This window comes from Telopea speciosissima, chromosome 6, assembly GCF_018873765.1.
Source record: "Telopea speciosissima isolate NSW1024214 ecotype Mountain lineage chromosome 6, Tspe_v1, whole genome shotgun sequence".
Lineage (NCBI taxonomy): Eukaryota > Viridiplantae > Streptophyta > Magnoliopsida > Proteales > Proteaceae > Telopea > Telopea speciosissima.
The window spans coordinates 50,167,496-50,178,162 of NC_057921.1; the positions used below are offsets into that span (position 1 = coordinate 50,167,496).

The 10,667-nt window shown below is 40.5% G+C and overlaps 2 protein-coding genes across 2 annotated transcripts in view; one reads left to right on the plus strand and one right to left on the minus strand.

Annotated features, from left to right (window-relative positions):
* The window catches only part of LOC122664731 (protein CHROMATIN REMODELING 19), a 39,343-nt gene extending 32,087 nt beyond the window's left edge, over window positions 1–7,256 (plus strand). Inside the window, exons 11-12 of the mRNA XM_043860692.1 lie at window positions 6,314–6,532; window positions 6,688–7,256. Coding sequence (XP_043716627.1) covers window positions 6,314–6,532; window positions 6,688–6,850 — 382 coding nt within the window. The 3' untranslated portion in view covers window positions 6,851–7,256. The remainder of the gene's footprint in view (window positions 1–6,313; window positions 6,533–6,687) is intronic.
* A 1,215-nt stretch (window positions 7,257–8,471) lies between these two features.
* LOC122665045 (nicotinamidase 2-like) lies at window positions 8,472–9,056 on the minus strand. The gene has a single exon (XM_043861101.1). The coding sequence runs from the start codon at window positions 9,004–9,006 to the stop codon at window positions 8,629–8,631; it is 378 nt and encodes a 125-aa protein (XP_043717036.1). The 5' UTR covers window positions 9,007–9,056; the 3' UTR covers window positions 8,472–8,628.
* Between the last annotated feature and the right edge of the window lie 1,611 nt (window positions 9,057–10,667).

A 10,667-nucleotide genomic window follows, 5' to 3' on the forward strand; every position in this document is an offset into this window, starting at 1 on the left:
AAGAACATGTCCCGTATTTATGATTTGCATGATAAAATCTTTTACTTCAAACAAGAGGACAAATCTTTGAATGAGTACTTCAGTGCTTTTAAAGGAATGTATGAGGAGCTCAACATTCATCAATCTCTTACTACTGATTTGGAACAGTTGAAGATTCAAGGGCTGAATTTCAAGTTGCAAAGGTTATGGCTGGATTAAATTCTGATTATCATTTTGTTAAGAGCCAGTTGCTTGGTAGGAAGAAGGTGCCTTCCCTACCAAAGACCTTCTCCGGCGGTCTTTAGCGTATTATTAGTTATTACTCCTTCCAGAGTTGATATCTCACCTTATTCTAAGGAAGGTTCTGCATTTGTTGTTCATGAACATGGTTCTACCTTTTTTGAGAGACATCGTGGCTTATGTGGAGGTTGTGGTACATGTGGGCAGCTGACTGATCGATCCTCCTGACAATGTTCTTTTGTGGCAAGCCCAATCATACAGTTGAGACATGTTGGGCTAAACATGGTAAAACCAGAATGGGCTCGACAATTAGCTAATACCGTTGTGTCAAATGGTAATATTGAGAAGGTGTCTTTTGGCTACATCACGTTTGCCTCTTCATTTTGGAGTTTCTGCATTAGGTTTTGTGCCTCGAGATGACTACAATCAACTACTTAAATGTCTCCAAAATCTTTAGTCATCCACTGCTACTTCCTCGTCCATACACTTTGGCCCACACAAGTACCAATATTTCTTACTACCACATCTTCCACTCCTTGGATAATTGATTCTGGTGCTTCTACCCTTACTTATGACTGGTAAGTCAGAATTGTTTTCTTCTTTGCCCAAAGTTCACAATTCTTCTGTAATTCTTGCTAATAGGTCTTCTACCCATGTAACTGGTCATGGTATGGTTTTATCCACTTCATTCATGACTTTGTCCTCTGTCCTTCATGTACCTTAATTAGCTTTAAGTCTTTTATCCTTCAGTCAACCTACTTCATTCATGATAGGGCTAGTGTACAACAACATTCAATATACACTTTCGAATGTATCCCAGAAAAATCCTAGGTTTCATGGCCACTCTTTGGGTCTCCTCGCTTTGCAAGTGGCTACAAACTTCATCTAAGGTGGAAAGAGGAGACCGATTCAAAATTTGTACCTGAACCAGTTCATATTTCGGGTTTCAACCAACCAAGGAGAATTAGGATACGCCCCTCTCAAGTGTTCGGTATACATTAGCTTCATCCTCGGGATTGGATAGTTGGAGGTCCCTATAATGGTCATCTCCTCCCAGAGACCAACAAAAATATTATAATACTCAGAAATGGTCTTGTCTCCCTGTTTCATGTGATGATCTTCTGGAGAAGTTGGTAAACCTTAGCTGAGTAACCCACTCGGTCAAAGGTCTTAGAGACAATATCCCAAATATCCTTGGCAGACTCTTTTCTCATAAACCTTCTACCAATCTCAAGTTTCATTGAGAAAATCAACTAAGTCATAACAATGGAGTTCACGGTCTTCCATTTCTGATACGTTGAAGCACTTAGATTAGATACCTGAATGGTACCTGTAATGTACCCTAGCTTTCCCTTACTTCTCAGGGATAGTTTCATAGAATGAGCCCAGTCTAAGTAGTTGTTGTTGTCCAATTTCACGATGGAAATCTAGGTGTTGGGATTCTTAATGGCCATCTGAGTAGGCTGGGAACCACTCAAACCACTAGCTATAGCTTCCACAGTCTGTTAACTTTTGATGACATGATGCAAGAGTTGGTTTAATATCCAAACTAAATGGGGAGTACATACTCAACCCAAACACACCTTCCTAGTACTCGGAAAAAAAATCCAGCAAGAGCAAAAACTACGACACTTGAGGAAACTCAACTCAAACACACCCTTCAAAGAGTAGCATCACCTCATGACAACTCAAAAAAATCCATACAAAGCAGTTCATCACTACTACGCAATTGGAAACATCAAACATTACATTTCAAATGCAAGAAGCAAGAAACCGATGCTGGCAGTACCTAACAGTCCACAAGGAAATGAATTGTGCTCTAACAAATCCTTTCTTCAATGACCGAGACCATGGAGCAAGTGAAGAGGACCCCTAAGTGATTCACATGAGCCATACCTAGCCCTAACCAGTGCCAGAAGTGAGAGAATTGAAAATAGGGCTGGTGGTCATCTTGGAAAACCTGCCTTTGTTGATTTGAGCTTCAAAAAGCTCACACTTTCACATGAGATCTTCTTTTGATGCTCTTGTAGCCTCCATCCAAGACTTATCTTATGTTCTTTCAATCTATTCACATGGTAGTCTCTTTCTTGGAACCCCTTTGTACCCTAGGGTTCCAAAGAGAGGAAATGGAGATGAGGAACTTATGATACAACTCTCAAACCCAAAACTGTGTGCTCTAATACCAAGTTGGAAACTAAAGGTTACAAGAGAACAAGAGAAGGAAGAAGATGAAGGGAAGAAGACAAGGAGAAAGAGTTGGCGGTAAAAGTTGTGGGAGAGTATGTTCATCTCTCCTATATTGATTCACTTAACTACCAAGGGAAGTTACATCCTTACTCCTCATGCTAATATAAGATAGCCAAGGGAGGTAAAAGGTAAAAAAAGGAAAAACACATTACCACATGATAGCCTTGTACCCAAAGTACCCTTATGACATGAAATTACACAAACTTTAACAGGAACATGGCCAGAGATTGAAGAGTGCCTCCATACTAATAACGAAAAGGTAGTAGAAAGTAGTATCATGAGGCTAGACAGAGCAAGAGAACTTATGAGAGGCAGGCACAACAAAAGCAGAAATAGAAGTCTGAAGCAGTTAGTAAGAGAGTACAGAAAGAGAAGACCACAGAATAGCATGCAACATTTATCTTACCTAACCATTACTTAAGGAAGCTAGTAACTGCCTTCGGAAGAATTTAGGTATGGGTATATCTCCTAAGCACTAAGGTGCACTGAGACACATACTGATTGGGGGAGCAGTTGTCATTGTTGTAGCTTTGCTCCCAGTTGGACTCAGGAGGAGCCATGTGTTTGATCCTTTGGTATTTATGTCAAAGGTGGAGAGAGACCTAAGTCGAGAGAGATATCTCAAAAAGAGGGAGAATGCTTTGAGAAGAGAGCATGGTTTGGACTCAAGAGGAGTCTTGTATGCGACCTTTGGACTTGTCAAAGGGGAGAATGAGCATATGCACACTGTAAATTGCTTATGATCTGTGTTGGGGCAGGCGAGTGCAGTTTGGGTTGTATATGTATTGCCAACAATTCCAAAGGGGGTAATTGCTAATTGAAGGGCCGTCAGTGTTGTCATTGTTGTCAACACAGTCAGTTGGCCAACATGCTCATCAGTATTGATGGGAAAATGGAAGAAAGGCCAGTGTAAAGATGGACACAAGTTGTAGGGGAAAAGAGAAGAGCTGAAGACTGCAAGTTTTGTGTCGGGGCAGTAACTGCAGGGGTGTTTTGAGCTGTCCTTCATTTGGAATTTGAGGAAACTCAAAACATGAGAAATGTAGATATTTGAGTAAGATTTCCAACCATTCAAGAATAAGATCAATCCGATATCGGGGTTGGAAGTTATGGTTTGATCATCAAATATGGCACGTGTGCTTCAGGAAGCTGTTTCTGCACATACATCAGATTCAAGCTCAATTTGGAACCTGTGCACTCAACCTAAGTTGAAGATGAAAACATGAAAGTTGTAGCCCTTAAAGCTAGCTTTAAGAGAAGCTTGTTTTAGGCTTAATAAACATATTTAAATCTTCAAATTGTAAAAAAAAAAGCATCCAATTTGGTATTTTTGATTTGCATCCTTGGTTGGCAGTAAACGTTGAACCCTTAATGTAATATTGCCTATTCTACACATTGTTTGAGTGCTATGAGACGTAATTGGCAAGTAAAACAATTAAATTATGCAATAATGGATGAAGACACATAATATTGAATAATTATTTAAGAAATAGTTAAAGATTTAAAGTTTCTACCACATACTACTAAGTACAGTGAAGTGTGAACAATGATACGAAAGATGTTCCACGTCTATATAGACACCCAACCTAAGTACAATGAACAATACATAAGTCAGACACCCTAGTCTTCCACGTCCCAACTCCTAACAATACAACACTATGAGTATGTGACTACCTACTGATATGAACTATGACGTGCTGGATCGAGTCCACTAATGGTCTGATGGAGACGACGTGCATTGTCTTTTGTCTGCATTTTGACACCGTGAGGTTGTAGATCGAGCTCTGGTGTTTGACGTATAAAAACTCTACCCCCATACAACAAGCATTTGTCATATTTTTTTTTTTTTCAAAAAATAGTTTTTGGGAATAGTAACTTTACCTGAAATAGTTGAATGTAGCCAAATCTTCCACTATAAGCAGCAATCGATCTCTTTGTAGTGATGTGGCAACCCACAATAGTGTATCCCATTAGCGTTGAGTGATGATGTGGCAAAAAAATAAGAACCAAGGTTTCCCCCCTTCTCTAGGTCCAAACCCACGATTTTGTCGAGTTTACTTCGAAATTTCGAAGTATGGATCGAGTTTGAGATTTTTGAAACATTTGTCACTCTGAGATCTCGTAAGAGAACTCATTTTGACCAACTCAAGTTTCTCGGTTTTCCGAGATCTTGGCAAGATTAAGAACTATGGTTCAACAGGGGGGTGGATATTAGTTTGATGAGACGCTTTACTTGCTTCATTGAATGATAAAGGATCTAGGAGCACAAAGTCAGATTTGCAAGTTGCAGTTGCGATGCATGTGTTCCCCACTAGTCTTGAGAAAAACTGGTGGGAGGGACAGTTCTTTTTCATAAAATTTTGAACTTTGTTGAAAGGGTAATTATGTATAAAGAAAAAGAGAAGTTAAATTATATAGCAACATGATTTTTCCTAGGTCTGTAATATTTACACTAGGGGATGTAAAGTTCACTGTAATTATTATGCTTATTTGTTCCTTCTTGGGACCTCCAAGTACCAGTAGCCACTTGCCACATATGTAACTTCACTTTCCCCTGGACTTCCCAAAGGAAGAGTGTTGATTAGATTTTGCAACTATCTTGTGGTAAGTTTTGTTTGTGGGAGATCCTCACCTTTTTAGATGAGACCTAAGGGGAAGGGGGAGGGGGATCATTTAGGTCTTCAATTTAATGCCAATTGGCGTTGTTAAATGATCAGCAATTTTATTGATGAAGAAATATAATTTCTGCCAATATATTGAATTAAAAAAAATGTGCACTATTCATCATTGTTGTCAAGGCGTCGTCTAGGTGTCGCTTAGGTGACTGCCTTGGCATCCAGGCCCTTGACAAATAGTGTCGCCTTGTTGGTGTTGCCTTGCGCCTAGGCTCCCTCCAATGCCCTGGTTCGCCTAGACGCCGTGACAACTATGCTATTCATGAAGAAAATGCTGGTGCAACAGCTATTGGTACAACAACCAACAATGGAGACAAAGTTTCAGCAAAGGACTACATACTAGGATAAGGCCCTTTATCTAGTTGATCCTTAGACAAGCCCTCTTTTGCGAGCTCATCTGCTATTGCATATACTCTTCCACCCAAAATTTTATGTACCTTAATCTAGGAATATTAACGTAGCAAGCCCAATCAGACGTGATTATCTCCATAGGGTGTTCTCTTTTGGTAATCGACCTGATCATCAATGCAGGGTCCCCTTTTTCTAGTTGGGGCCCTTCCAAATATGAGGCTTGTAACTACATAAAGCCTTTAGTTCTGCTACTGTTGGATCTGCAATGCCTTTGGACCCATGAAAGCCAGTACAATGTCACCTAGGTGATTCCTGAAAGGGATCAACCCCTGCTTGACCTGGGTTGTTTGCCCAGCTCCTACCTGATACATCATGACTTGAGGAGATTTGTTTTTTTTTTTTTTTTTTGGGGGGGGGGGGGTGGTTGAAGCAGGGGCCAATCTCATGACAACAACAATTTGCTAAAAATATAGTTACATGGTCATTGCTGGAAAGTGTCCAAAGTGGCTGGGCATTTATAGCAATTCTTAACATGATTATCTCAACTATGCTTTCCACTGTTCTCGGCTGATTATCTCAACTTTACTTTTCACTATTTTTCCCCTTCCTCTGCCTTGTGTCATACTTTCATTTGTAGATTTCATCTACCATTCTAAGATGTGTATCTTGGACCATACCATGAACAGTATCATCGATTTTTTCTTTTTTAGAAAGTTTTATGAATGTCAATTTATTAGATGAAGGCCAAAATAGTGTCATCATTTTTTAATACAAATTTTATTTCTTGTTTGTTTATGTGACTTTTCCTTTTTGTATTCCAGTACTCGGGTGACGGAAAGACAGACAATAGTAGACACATTCAACAATGATACTTCTATCTTTGCATGCTTGCTATCAACACGAGCTGGAGGACAGGGATTGAACTTGACTGGAGCTGATACTGTTATAATACATGACATGGATTTTAACCCACAAATCGACCGGCAAGCTGAAGATCGCTGCCATCGGATTGGCCAAGAGAAACTTGTGACCATATACAGGTACTCCTCCACACACCCCCCCCCCCCCAAAAAAAAAAAAAAAAAAAGGGGGAAAAGAACACACAAAATAGTTTATTTATTGTATCCCTCGACCTTGAGCTGCTGCTGGAAAAGGTACCTTGGAAAAGTTTTCTAAGATATTGAGTTCTTTACAGGCTTGTAACAAAGGGCACGGTAGATGAAAATGTTTATGAGATTGCAAAACGGAAGCTAGTTTTGGATGCCGCAGTGCTCGAATCTGGCATGGAGCTGGATAGTGAGAGTGATATTTCTGAGAGGACCATGGGAGAGATTTTATCTGCACTTCTGCTGGTGTAGTAGACTCAGTCACTGAACTGCAAAGGATCAACTTATGATGGCAATGCAGTCATCTCAAGGATGTTAAGCCTATTTGGGAAGACAACAAGAGCAATATAGCTTTTCATCTTTTTTAAAAGAATTAGTTGATGCTCCAAGATTAAAGGGCTTTGAAGTGATTGCGCTCTTCACAAAATTAAAGGTTGAGATCAGGAAAGTAAGAGTTGTGGAAAGATTCCTGGCAACTCTCACTTGTTGTAACTTTCATTGTCATATTAGACAGGCTCGACTTAATTTTCACTCCATTTATCACTTAGGTGTCTACTCCTAGCTGTTGTACACATAATTACATATGCTTGACACAATTTACATCCATGTACAATTGATTTTAACTGTGAAATATTACAGGCCCCGTATGGTTCTTATAGCAACTTGAATTTCAATCAAGCCTGGTTGGTTTGTTGTTTTAGTTTGTGATGTTATGGAGATCCAGACTTGAAATATCAGTGCTGTATTGCATGGTTGTAGTGACTGACAGTGTCGGTGCTCGTAGTCTACCCATTGTCTATCTTGTTTCTGATGGATGAAGGAGTGGATCTGAATGTGGGTTGATAAACTGTCGTAAGGCATAAAATTTGCATCAATCCCAGTCTTGGATGCTGATCAGTGGCCTATTTCCTAAACAGCAATATTATGAAGACAATACATTCTTACGTTTCCACATCAAAGTGAAGTATACCACCTGATCCCTTTTTCTTTCATTTAATGCCTATTGGTGTTCCAAAAGTCTCTTTTCGTAGTACCAGAGAGGAAGATGCAGTTTGGTTTTATGTATGGTGCAACTTGTCATGTATAGTGCAACTTGTCAGACATATTGGGTCATATGGATTACCCCGTTCTCTCTTGATTGAGATATCATTTGTTTTGCCCAATAAAACAAGGGAAATTTTCGGCGACACCCCCTCTGATGGACCGTGGAATTAATGCCATCCCACTAAAGGCCAATATATCAATTTTGACCTAAAAACTAACGGAAAAAGTCTTTTAACGGTTAATTAGTGATGTCAGCATGTTAAATTTTTTTTAAAGACAATTTTACCCTTGTTATTTTTTTATTCATTTTCTTGCTTTCTTCTTCTCCTTCTGCTGTATATTCCGACGCAATACATTGCCTTGCCGCCGCCGGTACCCCCCTCCAGCCCTCCTTCCCTTGCTCCCCTGCAACCCCACCACCACCCTCTCCAGTCTCTCCCACGCCACCATGCTCTCAAGGATGTTAACTCAGAAAAACCCTAACCCTCTCAGAGCTCTTGGTGGTAGGTCGCGGTTACAATGGCGGTGGATCGCGGAAGAAAGCAGAGCCACTGGAATTTCAGATGTGGGATTGATCTACAACCACCGGTGAAACTGACACTTGGCAGTTCAGTTTAATTCTTCGTCCCGCATCTTCCTCTACATTCATAACCAAGTAAAAACCCAAGAAAAAATACGACCACAAAATTAACACACAAAAAATAGAAAGAAAAAGAAGCAGATTTGCAGTAAAGATAGTCATGAAATAAACTAACAGAAAAAAGGGAAGATACATCGAGAGAGAAAGAGAGGGTGTAAAACATAGAAATTTGTAACTAAGAAGTATAAACACCTCTTTCACCTTAAATTCAGCACAGATTACAGTTCACAGATATGCTCAAATCTCTCTCTCTCTCTCTCTCTCTCTCTCTCTGCAACTCTCTTGGCCCAAGCCCTCAAAACGCCCCAAAGAGCCACGCCAAGACCTTTTTTACCTCAATCACTCATCACTTTTTAGAGAAACCCTCCTTAAGCCTCTTACAATCAACCAAATAAGCAAACCCATAAGCCATATTCTTAAGCATAGCCACATGCAACTCCCTTGCCGAAGTCGCCATCGCATCCATCGAAAAGAAAACCCTAAACCCTCTCACAAACGCCTCCCTCACCGTCGTTTCACAGCACAAATTCGTCATAACCCCTGTAATTATAACCTCCTTTATCCCTCTCTCCACCAAGTACTCCTCCAATCCAGTTCCTATGAAGGCACTGTAAGTGTTCTTTTCAAGAACTTTATCGTCACTTTTACGATTGACCTCTGGCATCAGCTCTGTCTTGGGTGTTCCGTCCATGATCAAATCGTTGTTCCACCATTCTCCAAGCATTCCGTCATCGGAGGGGGACTTGTGGTTGTGGCATGTGAATATTATTGGGATCAAAAGGTTTTGGCAGAGATCAATTACAGGCTCCGTTCTAACAAGCTAGGGGAAGAAGTGGAGGATGGTGGCGGTTGCCAAAGCCTGTTCTCCGCAGGCTTGCAGCAGGTGGGCACAAGGGTGGGTAGGTTGAGAGAGAGAGAGACTAGGAGTGGCGGCGAAGGGAGGGAGATACACTTGCAAATTGATTGAATGGTTGTGATGCCTTCCATTTCATCCAACGGCCTAAAAGATGTTAGTAGGTAAAGGGTAGTTTAGTCATTTGCATTTAATTCAGTTAACCCCGTTAGATTTTGGGCCAAAATTGATATATTGACCCTTAATGGGGTGGCATTAATTCCACCGTCCATCGGAGGGGGTGTCGCCGAAAATTTCCCATAAAACAATAAAGATTGATTGAACTCAAAATTTGGAGCATGAAGTAGAATTATCAAGTAGATCCATTTTTGGGGGATCAATATTTCCATTAGAATAATTTGTGGTTGGCCCAATAAAATGAAATTTCCAGGCTCATATCATACGATCCTAACCAGGATCAGATGAGGGAGCGAACCCCCTATAGTACTGGGTAACCAGCCGGCTGATCTCATTTCTCTATAGAGAGAGTAGAGTTTCTGCTAATTAACTGAAATCGATAGGTTCCACTGAACAGAAACTACAATAAACAGCAGAGGATTTTCAACTTTTTACTCTTAAAAGGGATGGTCAAGGTTGGGACTATGGATATCACCTGTACTTCTTCCGAGTTTTACCTTTGTCACAAGGTGTCTTTTATTTTGATTAGTAAGGCACTCTCATTCCTCTCTCAGGAGGCTTTCTCTGTGCCCTATGCATTCTTTTGACCTGGTATGTATAGTTGAAAACCAAGGCCTTGAAAGAGGAAGTAGTTGTCTCTATAATATGTGTAACAAAATTTTGAACTTCTACTCAATCTCTGTTGTCAAAGAGGACATGAAACAACTAAGTAAGCTTCAGGCATAACTTGAATTGGCTATCTGCCTCCCAAGTTAGTCCAAATCCAGTTCACCATATAAACATGCATATCTATTGTGGTCTTTTTCTTTTTGGCGATTTTAGTGTATACTAAGTAAGCTTTGACCCTATAGGTATTTTTGATGAACTTAGGTCACGGGTTTGAGTCTCTGGAAACAATCTCTCCGTGAAGCGGGGGTAAGGCTGTGTACATTATGACCCTACTTAGACCGCAGTGGCGGGAGCCCTATGCATTTGGGTACGCCCTTTGTAGGTTACCTCAGTCCAGCATGGGCTTGACCTGCACTTAAGAGTCCTAGACTGAAATATTGAAATTTTAGTTTGTGGGAAAAAAAAATCGTTTGAAATTTCGGGGAAAAACGTTGTCATGCCACTAGTGTATAGTTTACCTCTCATATATTTGTAGAGCGGGGTTTTGTGCAAGGCTGCGTGGCCTCTACCCCCTGCACCAGTATGAGGGCCAATGATCATGTGTCTGGGCGCAGGAACCACGCAGCCTGGCACAAATCTTTTTCCCAATTTTTTTTTTCTCTCCCCTATTTTGAAAGTGTGGGCCTTATATGGATGATTCCTTTTTCAAGATACCCATTGGTGTGGCATACAGATTCCTCCCCACA

Coding starts and splice junctions, on each gene's coding strand:
- LOC122665045 (XM_043861101.1), bottom strand. CDS start 9,006: ATGCTTGGAGAATGGTGGAACAACGATTTGATCATGGACGGAACACCC.